Raw genomic sequence first — 22345 nt, 5'->3', positions numbered from 1 at the left:
AAACATTTTAGTGCTCATAGCTTGACAGGTAACAGTGTTATAATTCCTCTGAATTGTTTTATTACTGTATATTATTTATCAATTTGTTGCCAGGTTTGCTGTGTTGCTCAGGATGGATGCTTCATACAGTCGCTGTTTTTACATGTGTACTCCCATCAGTGACCTTCCATTCTGGAAGAATTAACTCTCATCAGGAGAGAAATGCTTCACTGTACGATAAATGTCACGACTCAGCATGACCATGAGCTGACTGGCTCTTACAGCAGCATCACCAGGAGAAGCAATTTAGAGCTCTGAATTCACGTTTTCTCTAAGAGAACGTGAGATCTGTAGAATAAAGCTGGTTGGTTTTCACAATGTCAGACAAATTCCTTCATTTGTCTGTAAGACGGAGCATTAGGGACACGCTGAGAAAAAATAAACAAAGACTATATAACATTACTAGAATAAAGTCATATGAAAATGAAGTCACGCAAGAATAAAGTCATAATATTTCAAGAATAAATTAATATTATGTGATTAAAGTCATAAAATTATGAGAATACAATAACAAAATTACAAGAGTACGAGAATAAAGTTTTTTCTCTTAATACTATAACTTTATTCTCGTAATTTCATGACTTTACTCATATTTTTTTTTCTTTTTAAGGCTCGATTACTTTAATAACTTTATATTTTAATATATTATTTAAAAGTAGGTCAAGCTATCTATTTGTCCAAACAAATGAACCTCCTGGCGCCATGTTTGATTCTTAACAGGAAGTTGTGGTTGTTTTGAAATTTTCTGATTGGTTGACAGGTTTCAGTTTTGTGCTACACTGCCCCCTATAGGTCTGGCATGTGTAAAGTGCAGGTAAAAATATTCTGAAACCAATACCGTGTGCACAATAGTATTTATTAAAAAGATGTGGCAGAGACATTTGTTTTTTTCCAGCTACCTGTGAATATGAATTTTCTACCTTTAACTTGCTACATAATTTCCTCGTTTTGGGACAATAAAGTAAATTTCCATTCTAATCTATATTAATTTTGCTTGTACTGTTATTAATAAGTTTAAATTTTCTGATGCTCATTTCAAGAATGGCAGGATATTCATCTGCTTCATCAACATTTTTTGATTTTTGGTTGAAAATGGTAGGAAAGAACGGTACACAAATTCCACTGTAATAATTTTAATGTAATTAAAATGAAAAAATTTCCACATGTGTTGGCAGAGCTAACTTCTATCAATCTTAAACTGCAGTGGGAGGACTGCACAAGTCCACTCAGCGGCTGCAAACGGCCCCCAGGCCACACTTTGAGCACCCCTGTAAACTTCATTTGATTAATTTTACTTTATGAGGTGTATAAATAAAAAGCATAATCTTTTTATTTGGTAACGAGAAATAAATTAAGTTAAAAAGGGAAAGAGTAATTGTAGTTTTCATCGTGTGCGCAGTTTATTATTTTTGGTTTAAATTTGAGCATGCGCATATATTCCTTTTGCTACTTAGCACAGACTATAATTTCACAGAGATGTAGAAGTGATTATTGAACTCCGAGGGTAAAAAGTAAACATAAAAAGCAGAAGAACAGAAACTCATCCGCTTTTAACCTCACCCCCGATGCGTTAAGGAACACCTGTCGTCCCGGCTTCCTTTGCGTGTCCAATATGGAAGAACTGGCGGTGGAGGTCCGTGGCTCCAACGGCGCTTATTACAAGGTAAATCCCGGCTAAACAACACGTCTGGAAACTTAGCATGTCATTATCAAGTACTGCATGTTCTGCTGAAACATCAGGTTCAGCGGGTGGATGTTCGGACCGGTTCTGGATCCATCATTAGACAGCAAGCGCAAAGCTAGCACAAATTAGCAAGCTAAGCTAACGATGCTAGCACGTCTGATTACTTTTTGACGACATTTGTTAAACACTATGAGGGAGTAATATTGTCTGTTCCGTGATGTATTGATTATTAAACAAATAAAAGCTATGTCCCCCAGTCTAGTTTTACTCTGAGCGTTGGCTTCCTTAGCTAAAAGCTAGCTCACTTGCTAGTTGCCAAACTGTTGACGTCTGAAGATGTTGAGTAAACACGGTATCCAGGTAACATTCATCCCCCTTTTCTGTGTTTATATGAGCGTTAGGACTTGAATACGTTTTTTATTTTTGGGTTTTCAATTAAAAATCAAGCTGCCAGGTAGTTTTTGAACAGACTAGCACCTTCTGTCACCGTCTATTATTTGATACTTGATCACGTCCCAGCTATCTTTACTATGTGCATGTGTGAGCCAGCTGTTCCCTGTCACTCCCGACCAGCTGGCATGCCAGCACAGGGTCGCTGATACCGCACACTTCCAAGCTATTTCTGGACCTCCAACCCAAAGTGATACCCTTATGTTTTTTTAGCTCTCCTTTCCTTTTCCTCCCTTTTGTTTCTTCTTTCACTTCCATGCCTTGGATCAGTCTGATTCATACTTTCCTCAAGGCTTTTTCCACTGTAACCCACTCAACTAGAAATGTTTCAGACTCATTAACTTGTAGTTATCTGAATATGTAACCATTAAGGAAATTGTGTTGATGTAATGATTTGGGTTGGGTTTCTGCTGAAAATGGTCACATGACCTGCATAAAAGTTACTGTAGTGTGTCCTTGAAGCAAACTTTGAAGGTAGTTTAAGCTTTTCTGCGTATGAACACCAAAATGAATTAAACTGCTATTTGAAACTTAAATATTCAAAATATCAATAAATGATTTTATTATTTTCTTCAAAGTTTTAAATTGTTGGATTCTTTAGGTTGAATCACTTTAGGGAATTAAATATTTTCTTATTTAATTTTTTGTTCATTTGAATCTTTTAATTTATTTCTAATATTCTATATTAAACACTTAAGTGGTTAAATGAAAAATCTGGCTGTTAATCGTACAATTAATCTCCAGATTTTTCATTTATCCACTTAAGCCTTAATTATTGATAGAATAATCGGTGACTAAAATAATCGTGAGTTATTTGGTTTCAGGAATTTGCTATAAAAGCTGCTTTTATTCCCCTGTTTTTGTCCTGCAGGGCTTTGTCAAAGATATCCACGATGACTCTCTCACCATTGCCTTTGAGAACAAGTAAGCAAGTCTCCTTCTTTATTACGTAAAACAAGGAAACATGGAAACCAGATTAGTTGTGTTTGTAGTAAAGTGTGACGGTTGTGTCTCAGCTGGCAGCCAGAACGCCAGGTGCCCTTCAGCGACGTCAGGCTGCCGCCACCTGCTGATGTCAAGAAGGAGATCGGAGAAGGAGAAGAGGTGGAGGTGAGGCCATGTTTTCCTCTTCATGCTCCCTTTTCTCCTGAATTACTACTAAAGCTGGGCGACATGGATTAAAAATAAAATGTCTGCTTCTTGATCAGCTTTTCTTTTTCTTTTCTAAAAAAGAAATGACAAATGACAGAAGATATTTTTAAAAAATGGCTTTCATTTCCGTCATCCTTTCTGTGAGTTGTAGTACGGATTATTAGGGACAGGCTGCGACAATTCTTTAATTACAGGAATACAGTCGTAATATTAGCAGAATAAAGATAAAATTTTACTAGAAAAAGTGTCACTTTAATGAGTAAAAAGCTTCTAATTGATCAGGATCTGTTGGTCCAGTTTCTATTGTTTTTGTAAAGGGTTGGGTTAGGATGTAAAGTCCTGCTGATGATGATAATTTGATGCTAATGTGCTAAAAATTAAGTATTTATATTCATCTGTTATAACATCACAAGATTCTCAACATTCCTGATTCCTGACTTTATTCTCCTAATATTACAACTTTACACTGCAAAACTACAACATTTACCAAGTCATTTTGTCTGGTTTCTGGTGCAAATATCTTACTACATTTGAAATAAGAGAAAACTAATTCACAAGTAACTTTTAAACAATAGATATGAGCTTGTTTTAACTAAATAAGTCCTTAATATTTATAAAAAGTATTTGTTCCAAATTATTTCACCTATGGGGAAAAATGTGTTGCTATAAGTGAATTAATCTGCTAGTGCAAGTAGAGTTAGTACCACTATTAAGGAATTTACTGAAAACAAGCTTCTCTATCTTGGTGAAAAGTTATTGTAAGTTAGTTTTGTCTTATTTTTGAAGTGAACAAAACTATTTGCATTAGAAATTAAATCAAAAGTATTTGGTAAGATTTTGTGCTTTTGCAGTGTATTCTCATAATTAAAGAATAAAATCTTAACCTGGTGCTAATATTCTGTCGTAAAGTTCACCTGAATTCAAATAGAAGCTGCAAAACCAAGATGGCCGCCGTGGGCGTGTTGACGTTGTGTTTTTAGTGAAGTTTGACGCCACGGTGAACGTGGGCTTCAGAGTCAGTCTGAGCTACGGAAGCCCAAGGAATCAAATATTTGTTTAATCAATAAAATCTCCCAACACGTCTTATAAGCAGAGGTGGGCAGAGCAGCCAAAATAAGAGCATCAACATGTTTTTACTCAACTACAAACTATGTAGAAAATTACTCAAGAGTAAAAAAGTATTTGGTAAACAGTCTAGTCAAGTCCTGAGTTACTGATCAAGTTATCAATCATTTATTATTTAAAAATTACATCATCAGACAGAACAAAATATCAAGTTGACTGGAAATTTTGGTATTTTAAGGATGAAAATGACACTAATTCATATAAATAACAAAAAATAACAAAATCAGGCAAAAGAAAAAACATTTCCAAATCAGTTTGGAAATTGAGTAAATGTACCTAGCTGCTCTTCTCATGCCTGGTTTGTTGTCAGATTCTCTCCAGAGCCAACGAACAGGAGCCTTGTGGATGGTGGATGGCCAAAGTCCGCATGATGAAGGGCGATGTGAGTTTCCTCGCTTTGCTCCAAGTTTACCACAGCCTTCATTTATTTATTTTACATTAATGTTTCATTTATTTGTTTTAAATTAATGTTTCATTTATTTGTTTTAAATTATTGTTTCATTTATTTGTTATAAATTAATGTTTCATTTATTTGTTTTACATTAATGTTTCATTTATTTGTTTTAAATTAATGTTTCATTTATTTGTTTTACATTAATGTTTCATTTATTTGTTTTAAATTAATGTTTCATTTATTTGTTTTACATTAATGTTTCATTTATTTGTTTTAAATTAATGTTTCATTTATTTGTTTTAAATTAATGTTTCATTTATTTCTTTTACATTAATGTTTCATTTATTTGTTTTACATTAATGTTTCATTTATTTGTTTTAAATTAATGTTTCATTTATTTGTTTTAAATTAATGTTTCATTTATTTCTTTTACATTAATGTTTCATTTATTTGTTTTACATTAATGTTTCATTTATTTGTTTTAAATTAATGTTTCATTTATTTGTTTTAAATTATTGTTTCATTTATTTGTTATAAATTAATGTTTCATTTATTTGTTTTACATTAATGTTTCATTTATTTGTTTTAAATTAATGTTTCATTTATTTGTTTTACATTAATGTTTCATTTATTTGTTTTAAATTAATGTTTCATTTATTTGTTTTAAATTAATGTTTCATTTATTTGTTTTACATTAATGTTTCATTTATTTGTTTTAAATTAATGTTTCATTTATTTGTTTTAAATTAATGTTTCATTTATTTCTTTTACATTAATGTTTCATTTATTTGTTTTACATTAATGTTTCATTTATTTGTTTTAAATTGACCACAGCCTTCATTAGCCTGTGTTTCCGTTCTTCGTTCCCAGTTCTACGTGATCGAGTACGCCGCTTGTGACGCCACGTACAACGAGATCGTAACGTTCGAGCGTTTGCGGCCGGTCAACCCCAACAAGGCCGTTACCAAGAACTCCTTTCACAAGTGCTCTGTCTCCGTTCCCCAGGATCTACAGGAAGCGTGCGTACCACAGATTATCCACGTTAACGTCACAGACGCCATGTTAACATCTGTATCGACCCGAATATTTAAAAAGTTATTGGTGACAAAGTTCCTGATCTATTCAGTCTGGTTCTGTTCTTGGCATGTATGATGTCACTGTGTGGTTGTACTGTGATAACATTAAAAGTGACCATCAGAAGTATTTACTACTAGTGTTTTTGGTAACTCTGGCTGTTCCTGTTATCAGCCGGTTCTACGCCCCAGATATCGGTACCGGCAGGTGGGTTGGTGCAGCTTTAGTTACTGTCTGTCTTGTTCCTGTGCTGCAGGTGCCAGAACGAAAACGCACACAAGGATTTCAAGAAAGCAGTGGGAGCCTGTCGGGTTTCGTTCTGCCCAGAGAGCAGCGAGCTGCTGATCGTGGTAACCTTTGACCTCTACTTACTGCAGACATGGACAGAACTAGTTACTGTTGCTCAGCTACATTTACCTGGGTAACCTTTTGGAAAAATGAATATTTTTATTTTTCCTTGAGTAATTTATTTTGAAGCGTCTCTGCTCTTATTGGAGGAAAATGTCATTATAACATTATAACGTTTATAATATTACTGAAATAAACTGATTTTAATATATTTTCTTTGTAATTATTTTCTTATTTGATTCATTTTGATCTTTAAAACACCAACATTTCCACATTACTTTTATATTTTGGTAAAATTCAGGTAATTTTTGAATATTAAATGATTGATAATTGGATCAAAAACTAAAAAATGCTAAGCTACAAATCAGGTTACTGCAGTTTTTTATTGAAAGAAACTTTCATTTTGTCATTTTTGTTACTTATATGAATTATTGTCATTTTGGTTTTTGAAATACCGAAATTTCCACTTAATTTTATATTTGTTCCGTTTTTAAATATAAAATGATTAATTTGATCAGTTGCTCAGTTCTTTAGTAGACTTCTTACCAAATACCTTTTTACTCCTCCTTGGGTAATTTTGGCTACTTTTTGCTCGAGTAGAAACGTTGAAGTAGTTTTCCTCTTGGCTGAGTGTCATGTCTGCCCTCCTCTGGTCTCCTCTGTGGATGTCATCGTTTCCTGTCTCTGTGTTCAGTCCACCAACGAGTCGACGGTGAAGCGCGTGTCTCTGCTGAGCGACATGCACCTGCGCAGCCTGAGAACCAAGCTGCTGCTGATGTCACGCAACCAGGAAGCCACAAAGCACCTGGAGGTCAGCAGGTCACTAAGGAGCCGGTGGTCTGTTGTTCCCAGCTGTGAGTTAATGTCCCGGTCTTGTGTTTAAGACGTCCAGGCAGCTGGTGTCGTCCTTCCAGCAGGAGTTCACCGTGAGGCCCGACCTGATGGGTCTGGCCATCGGCAGCCATGGCAGCAACATCCAGCAGGCCAGGAAGCTGCCAGGGGTCACCGCCATCGAGCTGGACGAGGAGACCGGGACCTTCAGGATTTATGGAGAGGTACGGTGGTGGAACCAGGCCGGAAGCAATAAATCATAAGTCAAGCTCAGTTATTCCATTTGGAGGATTTGTTGCTTGTCTTTTCTCTCTTTCTACCAAAAGCTGGATGAATCCAGGCTGGGGTTTTGGTCTCAACCAGCCATTTGTATGAGCAGCAGTTTTATTTCCACAGACTTCAGAATTCAGTTTATTTGTTTTGTTTATTTATCTTGGATATTTAAAATCTCTTCCACTTCCAGTGTTGAATGTTTCTTAGAATTTAAAGTTTATTGATTATTAAATGGTCTCAAAACAACAACATGAAAGTTTATCACCATCATTTCTCCAGTATTTTACTTGCCTTTGTTTGTGGTTGTTTATGTTGTTTATATTAAAATAGTTTTAAGGTTTTATTCTTCATAAACAGTAGATAAAAATCTTTTAATGCTTTTAATGAAATATGCAAATACCTGCCTCTTAGATCTGACCAATAGAGTTCATCTGATTTTTAAGATATTCATAGACTTTTTAAAAAATAGTTGTGGTTTTTAATCTGGATTGTTTGTGTTGCTCTTTAGACGGAGGAAGCTGTGAAGAAGGCCAGAAGCTTCCTGGAGTTTGTGGAGGATTCAGTCCAGGTGCCCAGGAATCTTGTTGGTATGCAGAGTTTAGTTTGGTTTCAACTTCAAGCCAATTATGCACAAAATATCTCTGAGTAAAAGTTGTAATTGTAGTTTTCTTTCTCAAGCTGCAAAGTGTCAGACTCTGCAGTTTTTGTTTTGTTTTGACATTTGTTCATTTTTATCTCTGTAAATATATTTCCTCCCTGATTTTTTTTAAAGTTCCAAGCTTTCCGTCTGTTCCTGTCTGCAGGCAAAGTGATTGGTAAGAACGGGAAGGTGATCCAGGAGATCGTGGATAAGTCTGGTGTGGTCAGGGTCCGAATAGAAGGAGACAACGACAACAAGCAGCCCAGACAGGAAGTAAGAATGCTACTCCCACATCACTTCCTTCAGCCCAGCGTCTTCCTCAGGATTATTTAAAACACCGATGGACTCAGACTACACACACACTCTCAGTTCGTACTAACGTGTGTGTTTGGTGTTTGTGTTTTGTTGACACAGGGAATGGTCCCCTTTACGTTTGTCGGTACTAAGGAGAGTATCGGCAACGTCCAGGTCCTGCTAGAGTATCACATCTCCTACCTGAATGTAAGCCAACTTTTGTTTCCACTCCTTCTGGGTGAGCAACCCGACTGATCTGCACGGGCTTAACATTCGGTTTGTTCTGCTAACTGAGGTCTAGTGGAGAAGAGCTGCACCAGAACGCCATCAACCAGAGCATGAGTGTTTATCATTACAACCTTAGCTGGATGCAGTTGCCTAGCAACGAGAAGGTCGTGGGGTCAAATCCCAGCCTGGGGGCTTTTCTTGATGGTGTTTGCATGTTCTCCTCCTGCATGTCTGGGTTCTCCGGGTACTGAACGGATCGATCGATTATTAAAACTAATTCAGGAATCGATTAATCATTAACTGAAATGTACAGACTGGAGAAAAGGCCAGCTGATGAGAACAACACATTCAGAGCAGAAATTAAACCAGAATTGTACAAAAAAATTAGATATTTTGGAAAGTTCACTAACTAAAATTAGCATTAGTTGCCCAAATCTCAAGTATTTTGAGGCAAAACGATACAAATAATATATTAATCATAATCTATTGTTAGCACAGTAATAAACAACATCATAATAATAATAAACAACATCATAACAGTAATAAACAACATCATAACAGTAATAAACAACATCATAACAGTAATAAACAACATCATAACAGTAATAAACAACATCATAACAGTAATAAACAACATCATAACAGTAATAAACAACATCATAACAGTAATAAACAACATCATAACAGTAATAAACATAATCATAATAGTAATAAACATAATAGTAATAAACAACATAATAGTAATAAACAATATAATAGTAATAAACAACATCATAATAGTAATAGACATCATAACAGTAATAAACAACATCATAATAGTAATAAACAACATCATAATAGTAATAAACAACATCATAACAGTAATAAACATAACAGTAATAAACAACATAATAGTAATAAACAACATCATAACAGTAATAAACATCATAACAGTAATAAACATAACAGTAATAAACTTAATAGTAATAAACAACATAATAGTAATAAACAACATAACAGTAATAAACAACATCATAACAGTAATAGACAACATAATAGTAATAAACAACATCATAACAGTAATAAACATCATCATAACCTGAGAAACTTGTTAGTTTATAAATTGTGGAGAATTTGGCAATAACAAGAGTCAAACATGGAGAACCGACATTTAGTTTTAAACTTTACTAATCTGGAACAAACTTAGAAAATACTGAGCAACCCAGAACGACCGGAACATTTTAAAATGTAGCTTTTCTTTTATTGTGCTTGTTGTTGTTCTTCCAATTCATGTAAAGCTCTTTGAACTGCACTGAAGAAGAACTACATAAATAAAACTTATTCATCTTTTTCTTATTAACTGCATGTGTGTAATGTTGTGCATCTCTATAGTGAACATCATGCCTTATGTTGTCCTAATAATTCAGAATGTTTCTGCTAGTCCTCTGCTTTACTCACACACTTTGTCCTGTGTGTGTGTGTCCTGTGCTGTCTGCATGTCTGCGCTCCTGCTGCGGTGTGTGTTTTTGTGTGTGTGTGTGTGTGTGTGTGTGTGTGTGTGTGTGTGTGTGTGTGTGTGTGTGTGTGTGTGTGTGTGTGTGTGTGTGTGTGTAGGCCATGGTGGAGCTGCTTGCGGAGAGCCAGCAACTAGATGAAGAGCTGAGGCAGATTGCGGTTTTTGCTCAGGGAAGCAGCCTAGCCAGATTCAGTGTAAAGAGGACAAGGCACTCTGGATGCAGTGTAGATGTGTGTATGATGTCTCTGCATGCACATCCTGTGATGACCTTCAAAATGTCAGCTTTGCCTTATTATTCCACCTGTTTTAACCAGCATCAGCGCGTCAGCCAGTCACCCTCTTTCTCTTTTTATCTTCTCATTTTTGTCCTCGTTCTGACTTTTTTTGTGTAAGGAGGTTGAGCAGCTTCGTCTGGAGCGGATGCAGATCGATGAGCAGTTGCGTCAGATCACCCAAGGTCACCGGCCGGTCGATCGGGAGCGGGGCGAGCGAGGAGAGAGAGGCGGCGGGGGATATAACGCAGACAGTGGCGGCAACGCGTCGTCAGCCTCGCTGCGCGGCAGCCGCTCCTACAACAGCAGGGGGCGCGGCCGGAGAGGCCACAACTACAACACCGGATACGGTGCGCAGCTGCAGCACGTCTTTAATAATTCACTTCTTCAGGCTCCTGCACAGGAAAACTAGATTTTATTTCCATATCTGGATATGAATGAAAAACATTTCTGGTTTTTAACTGTCCTTTTCTGTAAAAGTTGGATTTATCTCCCAGTTTCAGTCCATCCATCCATTCTGTTGGTATTTAAAGCCTAACAACGAGGCCGGAAACAACAAATGGGATGAAAGGGGCAGCATTATCATCAAAAAACAAACCTGGAGTGTTGCCTTGAATCTTTCATTCATTTTTGAGAAATCCTTGAATCTCCATGGCAACCCAGATGGACCGAGCCCCGCCTTTGAGACGCAGCTCCTCCCCCACTCAGCTCCTTCAGACTAGCCAGCTGCAATTAGCAAACACCTGCTGAGCTCATTACCTGGTCCTGAGGGCAGGAGGTTTTAAAGAGACAGAGGCCTATTTTCAAGATGTTAAATCAGGAAGTAAATTCATTTTAAGTCATATTTCATGTTCAGCTCTGGAAGAAATGAGCTGTACTCCACTGAACCCCACTGACTTCTGACCTCTTGCTGAGTTAAAACATCAGTGTTGTTGTTTCTAAATAAATATTGTTTTTTTTTGATTGTTTGAGGCCTGTAAGCTCTGCATCTTTTTATTATTTTGGTCATTTCTCATTGTCTGCAAATGCTGAGTTTTTGCTTTGGATTTCAGAGACATGTTGTCAGTCGTTCAAAGACTAAAACCACAATGTTCATTTTACGTAAACATGTGCCTATAATCAGTACAATCAGAGAAACTGGTCATTTTAAAGGCTTTTTCCAGAGTTTTATGAGGCATTTTTATAATAGTTTCTTGATTGTGCTATAAAATGGTTCAGCTAAAGGGAATTAATACTGCCCCTTTAATCGATTATTGAAATAATCATGAAGTAATTTAAAAGCTTTGAGTTGGAGAAACAACAGAATACTCTGGGAATTTGACTCTGGAAAGGTTTGACCCTTCCTGATCCCTGCTGCTTGTTCTTTCTTCCTGCATCGTCTTAAATTCAGGAGGCGCCAACTCGGAGCATTCGAATCCCTCTGAGACGGATTCAGAGCGTAAAGACGAGCTCAGTGATTGGTCGCTGGCAGGAGAGGACCTGGACGGGTGAGCTCCGAGTTCCTCATCACGAAAACGAGCGAAACGTTTCAGCCTCCAGGCGGCGCTCAGATCTCTGGACTCCATGTTTCCATTTGGTTTTCTGTTTGCAGGGAGCGGGAGCGAGGCCCCCGGCCCCAGAGAGACGGCCGCCGCAGGCCCGGGCCCGGCCGGGGCCGAGGAGGAGGAAGAGGCAGAGGAAGAGGAGGATACGGATACAACTCTGGTACAGTTCACTTTTAAATAAGAAAAAACTGAAACTGCCTGTCAGGCCAGAACTTCAGGATTCTGCTTGAAATCCTTGAAAACGCTTGAATTTAGATTTCAATTAGGTCCTTGAAAGTGCTTGATATTCAAACTGCTCAGTTTTATAATAAATTTTATGTTTGATGAAAACAATTTGGAAAATGTTATTTACAGCTGAAACCAGATTCACCTCATAAACAGACGTTGAAACAGACTAAACTTTTTTTTTTTGATTAATTAAAATTACCTAAATTATTTACATTTGCTAAATGTCATAAAACTGGGTGAGAATTATTTTGATGGTAGAAAGAAACTGAAATTGGAAATAAAAACTGAACTAAAAAAGACAAAGTTTGGTGATGTAAAAGTCTGGAGCTGTGGGAAAACGTCTCAGTCCCGTTGATCAGGAGTCGTTGTTGTGCAGCCTCCAGGGATCACGAGAACAACCCGTCCTACGGGAGCCTGGAGGCGAACACGGAGACGGACCAGACGGCCGACACGGACGCCAGCGAGTCCAACCTGCCCGCCAACCGCCGCCGTCGCTCCCGGCGACGCAGAACGGACGAGGACGCCACCCTGATGGACGGCATGAGCGAGTCCGACAACGCCTCCGTCAGCGAAAACGGAACAGGTATTTTTCACTTTTATTTACTTTGGAGAACAAATTTCCCATGATTCCCTTTACCGAGTCCGAGGGAAAAGAGCTGCTGCTGGCATTCAGGCTCAAACCAAGGAACCGATCCGATTCTTTGTGATGACTCAACGTTCCCAGATTTGTCCGAAGCAAAACCTCAGCGTCGCAATCGCAGCCGCCGCCGCCGCATGCGCCTGCCTGAGGAGAGGCAGCCAGGTAACGCAGCAGCTGCAGGCGTCTGCAGCGCCGCTCCACACACAGCTAAACGAAGCAGAAATTAACTAGCATGAATGTTGCATGTTGCTAACGAACTCAGCACCTTGTCCTTATGGACCATCTGCACTTTGAATCGCCTTGTTGCTGAAAATGTGCAATATAAATAAAACTACCTTTACCTTATCTTACCTTTTCTGTTGTTTACATCTGGAAATTTCTTTGACCTGTTATCCATAACTGCGCTGCAGCAGCAGAACGATACATTAACTAAATACAAATGATTATTAATTCAGTTCAGTTCGCCGCAGCAAAGGAAGAAATAACACAGAAAAACCAGTGAAGAACAACCCAAAACAATTTTTATTCTTGTTTTTCTCGCTCTGTCAGCTATGCGACACAGACTCGTTGCCATAGCAACTGACAACCTTGTCACAATTTGTTTCAGGATTCAAAACCAAAAATCACTCAAACATCCCCACACAAACAGAACATTCAGCCTGTTAGTTTCATGTTTCCAGGCTCCATGTTTAGTTTGTGATCATCAATAAGTGATCGCTGTGGTGGATTAGCTACCGCTGCTATTAGCTAAGCTAACAGCGCCGGTTGATTAGCTCATTTAAATATCTGATGATCTGTCAGAGTTGGTGTTTTAGTCGCCTTTTTAAATGTTTTTAACTGAATCAAAACACAGAAATCTGCTGCACATCTAAATTCTGCATCAGAAAGAAAGGATTCTTTTCTTTCTTTTTTTGTTTCTTTCCTTTCATTATTTCTTTTTTCTTTGTCTTTATCTTTGTTTCTTTCTCTTCTTTTTTGCTCTTTATTTCTTTTTCTCTTACTTTTTATTATCAGATTGGAGATTTCTAAGCTCATTTTAATTTACCATGTGATTAATTGACTCCTTGTTGCAGCAGACCCATTAGCGCCACCTCTGCTGTCGACTGATGTTTTTTTTTTACATATTTGTATCGGTTCTATAAGTTAACCGTTTTTTCCATCCGTCGTATTGATTGAATTGATATGGAAACATACAAATACCTGGTAAATATCTGTTATCGGTCAGAACAATATTAATATTTGATACCAATGCTGGCCCAAATTTACAAATCGGTGCGTCGCTGATTATCTTCCCTCCGCTTCATAAATATTTTCTACTTTGTGTTGACTTGTCACAAAAAATCTAAAATTCACTAAAGTTTGTGGTTTTAATGTGATAAAATGGGGAAACATGAATATGTTTATGTTTCTGTAACTGAATGAGATGTTGGTGTGATTTTCCGGCTGCCTGTTCCTGGTTGGTACTGAATTAACACGAGGCTGAACGTTTGGAGCTGCTCTGCTTTCCTTCACGCCTGCAGCCAGTTTGTGTTGGTTAAATAACCTGAGAGGGTTTTTGTTGGGTTGTTAATGCAGTGACTGTGGCTGACTACATATCCAGGGCTGAATCTCAGAGCAGACAGATGATCGCCAAGGATACCAAGAAAAACAAGGAAGTGGTCAGTAAACGCTACAGCAGCTGCGTTTCCACTACAGATGCGACGCAAAACGTTCTTCCATCCCGAAATGCACTAATGTCGATACAGGTGAAAAAGCACCTGATATTAGCGCAAAATGTTTTTCTTTTAAATTGTTTCCATTAAGCAAATTTATCGCCATAATTCAAATTCACGCAATTTTAAGGGCAATGGAAACGCATCTTATCGCTACGTTTTCATTATAAATGTGCGTAAAACTGTCGTTATTCCGCCAAAGTCAAAAAAACCCAGTTTCACAATTGTGGTTCTTCTAGTAAATAAGAAACCTGTGAATAAGTTTAATGTGAAAAGTCATTAAAAACCTTCCTACCACTTCCTGTCGTCGTCTTCATCGTTTCCAGTTGCAGTTTTAATTCGGCTGAAAATCATCATAATGCAAAACCATTTTATCGAATGACGTTTATTTTCCGCAGTTTTCAGTCAATGGAAACGCAGCTACATTCAGTTGTGAGACCAGCTGAGTTTTTCCTTCCATTGAACTTTCCAGTTCCTCCCTCATGGTGTTTTCTGTGTCTTCAGGGTCAGGCGGAGGTCATTGCTGAGCACAGCCCCCAGTCGGCTCCGGCAACCACCAACGGCTCCAACGACGACGTGTCCGACGCCCCCACAGCCTCCTCCTGCCAGAGGGACTCCAACCCACAACCCGTCGTGAACGGACTCTCCTAGTTGGACCCCAGCAGATGAAATGGTTTCAAATATTGACGACATTTGATTGGATCTCCATGTCGGCGTCGAGGCATCAAATGTTAACATCTAAACACAACAAGCACTGTTTTTTTTTTTTTTACTTCATATTTGAAACCCGGTGTGCAGCAAACCTTTTAGCGCTCTGAACCCCGACCTTCACATGTTTATCTCTGCTTCTGTTCATTTTCTTTTCAATACTTCTTCCAGTATGAGCTTGCCAAAGATAGTCACACACACACACACACACTCTTAGAGCTGCACTCTTAGTCCTCTCTTCGTCTCTGAGCTCGGACTAAATGCAGTATTTCCATAATGCAGACAGGGATTTTAATCAGATACTGTGGTGTGGCTGCAGCCGTTTTCCTGGTTCATAATGTCGTAGTCTGCCTTCTATCAGGTGAACGTAGCGGAATCATTTCTTTTTGGGACGTTTTGTGCATCGAGTTAAATGTTCTGCATGAGCAGAGTGTAGAAGGTTTGCTGAAAAACCCAAGTGTGACGTACTTGTGATCAGCTGTCGTGCCTTGAGAGTAGACTCAACAAGTTGCTGCCTGGCTCTGCGCTCCATCTGGAGTCCCTCCTCCCCTCACCTGCCACCAGTGGAACCAGTCTGGGTCACCTGCCACCAGTGGAACCAGTCCGGGTGAGTCAGCGTGCGAAATGCTGAGGGGTTTCAGAGCCTTCTTTTCAAATCAGGTGTCTCTGCTCTTAAAGTCGTTGGGAGGGGGATTCGGTGATCCTTTAAGTGTATCTGGAGGATTTTTTGACTTTTAGCTGCTTCCTGTTCTTTAATATGCAACCACTTGGATCATAGGAGAGATGTTATTACTGCAGATCTGGAAAAGAAACGAGAAGAGTTTTGTTTGCACTGAAGCGTAACCTTTTACTCTTAAAGCTGATTGTAGTCGAGTCTGAAAGCCGTAGCGTTGCTGGTTTTCTGGGAACATCTCGCTGCCCAACCTTCTGTTTGATCAAGTTCGACACAGAACTTCAGAAGACGGTCAGGAATAACAACTGGATTAATCCGGTGTTGAGATGTTGCAGAAAACCGAAGCAGAGCGACGACGGTCTTTTCATGGTTTTTCTACACTGGCTGGCTGGAAACTGGTCACGACTGTTCCTCTGAGGAAGATTTATTTGGATTATTTATTTTTTAAAAAGTGTACAGTATTTAAAAAACATAAAAAAATAAAGACACTCTTCTTTTTCTTGACACTAAAACGTGATCCAGAGGTTTTCATACATCCATCTACGATTTGGACTACTGACAGTTGTAACATCCCAAGAGTTTTTGTTGGGTCAACTACAGTAAACTGTTTCTTTTTTAAGAATTGTCTGGTTGGTTGATGTGCAATATGTTTTGTACGCAGGTAGTTCCTAAATAAACTTGATCTTCTATGTAGATCTGAACCCAAATGTCTGGTTCTTTTATGTAATTCACCTTGTGCTCATATCACTGCAGAAATGCATCAATCTGTGAATATCTTTCTTTTTTTTAGTGCAATTTTGCAGAAATTGTTCATTTTTGGACTGGAGTTATGTTGTAGGTTGACCTAAATACAAGGTTGTGAAAAAGTATTTCCTCCCTTAGAAGTTTTGTTTTTGTTTTGATGTTGCATCTAAATATTTTTAATTTTTTGAGCTAAAAAATGCCTTATTAATCCCAAATAATTCAAATTTTAGATTAAAAAGTGAAAACAAAATACAGTTCTCAAATTCATTCATCAACCAAACAAAGCATTAAGTTTTGTGACATCAGTTTGTGAAAACATGTATAAACTTTTACTTGCGTAAAAGACAAAAACTATTTCAATATATATTCAGAAATATCAGGATACTAATATTTGTGGATATCCAGAAATATTTTAGACGTTTGTCAAGTGTAAAAAAATGTGACACTTTCCTAAACACAGTTATTGTTTTGTGGTTTTATTTTATTTGGGAAGAATTAGAAAAAAAAAATCAAGTGCTTCCTTAACCCAGTCCATATAAAAGCAGCGAGAAATTAATTTTATTTTGTTTCGTCCTGATCTTCAGCTCTGTTTCCTGGCTTGGCCATCCATCAAGTCCTTGGCTTCATTTATTTTTGCAGCGATGTACGGAGAACCACCTGTGACAAAAACACACATTCAGTTTTACTGGCAGTAAAAGTTCAGGTTTTGGTGGAGAGCGGGGGGCAGAACATACCTCTGTCTGGATGGTTCAGGACCATCAGCTTTCTATGGGCTTCTCGGATCTTATTCTTGTTGGCTGTGGGACTGAAAAAGAGAAATGTTGCACAAGAAATGATCACAGACAGAAATAGGAGTTTAAAAAGATAACAGCTGGATGAGAACACAGTGCAAATAACTGACATAAAGGAGATGCATTATGCAAATTTCACATACCTGACACCTAAAATAAGAGCAGCTTCTCTCTTTGTCATCTTTGGTTCAAACCCGCCTCTGTAGTATCCTCCTCCAAAGGCCTGAAGCAGCAGAAAGCAAAACGCTGACTGATAAAAGGCTGCCACAAAATGATAAATAGAAACTTTTAGTTTTATTTTTTTATTACCGTCTTGGGAAAACTCTGGAGAGCCTGTTTCACCTGTGGCTCCATTTGTTTCATGGCCTGCATGGCGTAGCGACCTGCCGGGAAAACATGCAGTTCTTACTGCTGACCAGAGGGGGCAGAGTTCCCAAAAATCACAGTAGAAATACTGCAACGTTTTTACTCAACTAAAAGTAAAAAGTAACCATCCAAGAAATTACTCAAGAGTAAAAAAGTATTTGGCAAAAGGTATTGAATAACTGATCAAATTATCAATCATTTAATATTTAAAAATTACATCATCAAGCGGACTAAAATATAAAGTTAAGTAGAAATGTTGGTATTTTAAGGACCAAAATGACAATGATTCAGATAAATAACAAAAAATACATAAAATCAGGCAAAAGAAAATTTTCCTAAATCAATTTTTGTCAATAAAAACCTTATGAAACTTTAACCAAAACTGCAGGTGTGTGTCTGTCTGGTGGATTTTTAGTTAAAACATGTTTGTTTTTTTATTCAGTGGGTAAATTTTTTTTTTTAATTTTACTCAAGAAAGAGTAGAAATACTTTAAAATAAAATGACTCAAGTAAATGTAAAAAGTACAGCATAGTAAAAAAACAATACTCCTAAAAAGTTATTTTCCCCCAAAAAACGTTACTCAAGTAAATGTAACTAGTTACTACCAAACTCTGCTGCTAACGTTGTAGATTACAATGATTTAACAGTGAACACTGGGTCAGAAGAGTTCAGTCTTAAACTGGTAGACACAGATACATTTAGGTTTCATTTATCATGAAAATTTAATGTCCAGAACCTGAAAGAAATGTTGGATCTATAATATAACCTGGTACCACCAAGTTTAAAGTTACATCAGTGAATTTGCAAAGCAATGTTCACTCCTAACATTATCATTCCTCAGGTTCCTTTACTGCATCAGAACTACATTTCCCAGGTGCACACTCTAAGCTGCCATGTTTTTTGCCGTTCATGGCGAATCTGCCTCCGGGAAAAAAATAAGTCATACTCAAAATATCACAAAAAATGTATAAATACAAATTTGCTGTTTCATCCTTAAGATTTCTGGCTTTATGTGTTGAAAACTTTACTGTATCAGAAAATTGAGTTTTTCATGCACATTTATGACTTTTTGATAATATTTTTGTTTTAATATAAGTTTTATGCCTTTAATCATGAAATATTTTTGACGTTTTGAGATCAGCGGAAAAATCCGCATTTTTCTTGTGAATGTGTGAAATTAGTCTTGAACTTTATGAGTTTTTTAGCGGAAGTTTTCATTTTATCTACAATGATCCTGATACTCCGCATTATGCACTTTATTAAGGAAAATAGTGAGCATTTTTCTACATGTTATAGTTAGTCTCTTCTCCGGTTCTTTAGAGACTTTAACTTGTGATTTATGGTGATTGATTGAACAGTTTCTTTTGTAGTAAGTTAACTTTTAGCTGAAGCAGTCCAAACAGATGAAATGTGAGACATAAAACTGTTTAGAGTTGCAGGGCTCCATGCTTTACCTGCAAACCCAGCAGCTGCCAGAGCCAGTCCCACTGCCACCATGGAGCTGGCCTGCAGGGACACAAGAAGAAGACATCAAGAGGAAAACCGTGAGTCTTCCTCTCATCAGCTGCTCCACACATTAACAAAGACCAGCGAAGCCAGCGCGGTCTCTTTATGTTTTATTCAGATATTTGCAACCCATTTGCCTCAGTAAAATCGCAACACTACCTGATTAAAGCAGTAAATAACTTATTAGCTGCGTTTGATAATATGCTGTTAGGTCACAGAGATGGAAGCTAATGTTAGCTTAGCTATTGAATTCAACGTTTTCCGGTCATTTTCAGAACCCGGAACACATTTTATACATTAATGTCACACTCAGTGATAAATATCGGGTCGGACCTACCATGTCTCAGTGTTATGTCCCGTTTATATCGCAGATTAGGATCATAACTTTTGACCTCTCATGTTCTCGTAGCTAACCGCAGGCGTCCATGTGTTTATGCCGCAAAGGGTTGAGAAGTGTCGTGAACTTACATTCCCCTTCGACAGCTGAAGCATCTGAAGACATCTGCTTGTTTCTATGGTTTCCGCTCACCTCACAACGTACATTTAAATCAAATGAGACATTAACAGAGGTGGGTAGAGTACGCAAAAATTGTACACAAGTAAGGGTAAGAAGCAACCGCACAAGAAATGAATCTAGTCAGAGTAAAAAAGTATTTCATACAAAAGCTTCTCAAGTTCGTAAATGATCAGATCATTTCATTTAATATTTAACAATTATGTAATCAGATAGACAGAAATGTAGAATTATGTACAAATTATGGTATTCTTAAGACTAAAATGAAAAAAGGTTTTCTTTCATTTCATTTTATAACATGACTAACAAATCCAGGCAGGAGAAACTATGTTCCTTTTTTTCCAAGCAAAACAATACATGAAAATATACTTACAGTAGACAATGGACATATACTGTATGCTAGATCAGGGTTAAGGATTTCCAGTAAGACAAATAGGCTCACTAATTCTCAGGATTTTGACTTTAGTCTTCTGAGATTAAAAGTCAAAATTCTGAGATTAAAATCAAAATGACCTTTTTTCAGTGACCACTAAAGGGTCAAATTCAAGTCTAAGTTCCTGGGAACTTAGACTTGAAGTTCAGAATTCTGATTTTTCCTCAGAATCAGAATTGTTTAAATTGTTTATTTGCCATCAGGAAAATCTAGTCTTAAAACTCAAATCTACCAAATACAGATCCTATCACAAGGAAGAAACTGTTTTAATTATTTTGAATTGACCTACCTAAAAATGCTTGGTAATTTATTTTAATTTTGACATAGATGGACACAAAATTCCCAGAAAAAAAGTCAGAATTCTCAGATAAAAGTAACAATTCTTAGATTAAAGTCAGAATTTTGAGATTGAAGTTTGAAATCTGACTTTAATCTTATAAAATTCTCAGAAAGAAGTCACAATTCTGAGATTAAATGTAGAAGTCTGGGATTAAAGTCAGGCTCTGCCGCCCCCCACAACATGCCGCCCTGGGCGGTTGCCCATGCCGCCTCTATCATTGTCAGGAGCTGCACCTCAACTCTCTGCTGTTGCATTGTTTTACCCAGAATCCCCTGCGCAGACTGTCTAACCCGGAACACGCGGCTGCAGCTGACACAATGGGACAGTGAAGGGCCTAATTATTGCCCCTATCATTTGCATAATTACAATGTATTTTTCCAGGCAGAGGCAGTATAGAAATTGTAAATTGCAGTGGACTCGCCGCTCTGCTCTCCTCGGTGGAAGTCAGACCTAAATGCGTTGCCAGCCAATCAGCCAGTGGGATTTAAAAAGCCAACTGTGAGGAGAAATAAGAGTTTTGCCCCTCAAATCATATGGAATTACAGTGCTGGTTGCATATGATGGCGGGGGGAGCCAGTGGCAAGCACAAAAGCCCGCAGGAAGCAGCTATTTCTGCGTGTTTTATTAACCCAACCAAGCAATTTAATTCTTTTGTTCGGAGGAGTTCTACTTCATTGATTAACAAAAGCGGGGATATAATTTTTTTCAGCCCCTTTTGAAAAGCCTGAAATGTCAAGCCTTTTAAAGGAGATTATTCTGCCTGTGCGCGATGAATGGAGCCCAGAGTAACCTTTTGTCTACAATTAAATATTCCAGCATAAATATAAAAGAAAATCAGAGATGGGGAAGATTGAGTCAGGAGAGATTGGAGAGGTAGATCCTGTGGCCGATAGTGGCAGCAGCAGCCCGGCTCTAATTAGATATGCCAGGCGGGCTGCAGCAGTCACTCCGCGCCGCACGGCGAGAGGAGCAGGCAGAGAGGAGGACAGGGGAATATCTGTTCATCTGGCCGGCCAGCCGGCCGACCCACCGACCGGCGGGCGGCTGGAGGCTTCCTCTGGGCACACACCAGGTATTTCTGGACACTTTTTCTTTTGTCTTCCCCGCCGGTTGCTTGAGTTTTTTTGTTTTGTTTTGTTTTGTTTTTTTGCCGGTATCTTCGCCGGGCGCGACAGAGGAAGAGTTTGAAAGGCAATGCCTTCTGGGAACTGCATAAGCAGCCAGAGCTGAATGGAGGAGGAAAAGTTTGTGATCCTCAGCACTGATTAGGAATGACAATGGGATACTTTAGGGACAGACTGGGATTCTTTTTCCTTATTTTTATTATTATTATTATTATTATTATTATTATTATTATGAACTCAAGAGGCAGACTGTGGGAGATAAAGAGGGAGGAATGAAGTTTTAGTTTTTGTGTTTTGGAGTCAAAGTTGGACTTTTGCATTTACCTGCAAAAGTCCAACTAATGAAAATTAGACTGCAGATGTGATGTGAAATGTGCTAAGTCATGTTTTGACCTCCTGTCAGGGATCATTTCCTGACCAATCATTTCCCAGAGTGACCCATTATGGAGGCGTGGTGCTCCTCTGGCTCTGTGACATGACGTGTTCATTCCCACTGCATGAATATGGTTCATGTGTCTCTGATTTTTATCAGGACTTTGTTTTTTCTGTTTAAAGTCGGAGTTAGCCACCATAAGGGACTTCCATCAGCAGTAAATGTTGCCAGTTAAGCAGAAACGGATGAAAGGTGTTTTAAATTTGCATTTTAATTCATAAATCGCATAAAATGCTAATAATATGTAAAGTTTAAGTCAAAATTTCACAATTTGTTTTAAAAAAGGTGT

The 22345-nt window shown here is 38.0% G+C and overlaps 2 protein-coding genes across 5 annotated transcripts; one reads left to right on the top strand and one right to left on the bottom strand.

Moving 5' to 3' along the window:
• Positions 1-1489: 1489 nt before the first annotated feature.
• On the top strand, positions 1490-16505 carry fxr1 (FMR1 autosomal homolog 1). Of its 4 annotated transcripts, XM_088004692.1 has the most exons (19): positions 1555-1702; positions 3045-3097; positions 3190-3283; positions 4761-4832; positions 5715-5863; positions 6175-6268; positions 6961-7077; positions 7151-7321; positions 7879-7957; positions 8174-8283; positions 8425-8511; positions 10126-10257; positions 10424-10649; positions 11690-11786; positions 11891-12003; positions 12448-12654; positions 12796-12873; positions 14287-14369; positions 14928-16505. In XM_088004692.1, exons 1-19 carry the CDS (start codon positions 1652-1654, stop codon positions 15072-15074), a joined length of 2160 nt encoding a protein of 719 aa, XP_087860818.1. In that variant the 5' UTR covers positions 1555-1651; the 3' UTR covers positions 15075-16505. The 4 variants fall into 4 exon arrangements, with proteins under 4 accessions (XP_087860817.1, XP_087860816.1, XP_087860819.1 ...); XM_088004691.1 differs by lacking the exon at positions 10126-10257 and having other exon boundaries at positions 1490-1702; XM_088004690.1 differs by lacking the exon at positions 10126-10257 and having other exon boundaries at positions 1493-1702; positions 10421-10649.
• A 503-nt stretch (positions 16506-17008) lies between these two features.
• On the bottom strand, positions 17009-19693 carry dnajc19 (DnaJ (Hsp40) homolog, subfamily C, member 19). The gene is made up of 6 exons (XM_014968328.2): positions 19550-19693; positions 19161-19212; positions 17649-17722; positions 17483-17562; positions 17283-17353; positions 17009-17205 (listed from the first exon to the last, which is right to left on the bottom strand). Exons 1-6 carry the CDS (start codon positions 19550-19552, stop codon positions 17129-17131), a joined length of 357 nt encoding a protein of 118 aa, XP_014823814.1. The 5' UTR covers positions 19553-19693; the 3' UTR covers positions 17009-17128.
• Positions 19694-22345: the final 2652 nt, after the last annotated feature.

This window comes from Poecilia mexicana, unplaced genomic scaffold, assembly GCF_051168715.1.
Source record: "Poecilia mexicana isolate PSO_F unplaced genomic scaffold, ASM5116871v1 scaffold_4, whole genome shotgun sequence".
NCBI classification, from domain to species: Eukaryota; Metazoa; Chordata; class Actinopteri; order Cyprinodontiformes; family Poeciliidae; genus Poecilia; species Poecilia mexicana.
Note: the sequence above shows the minus strand (reverse complement) of the source record. Positions and strands in the feature narration are given on the sequence as shown.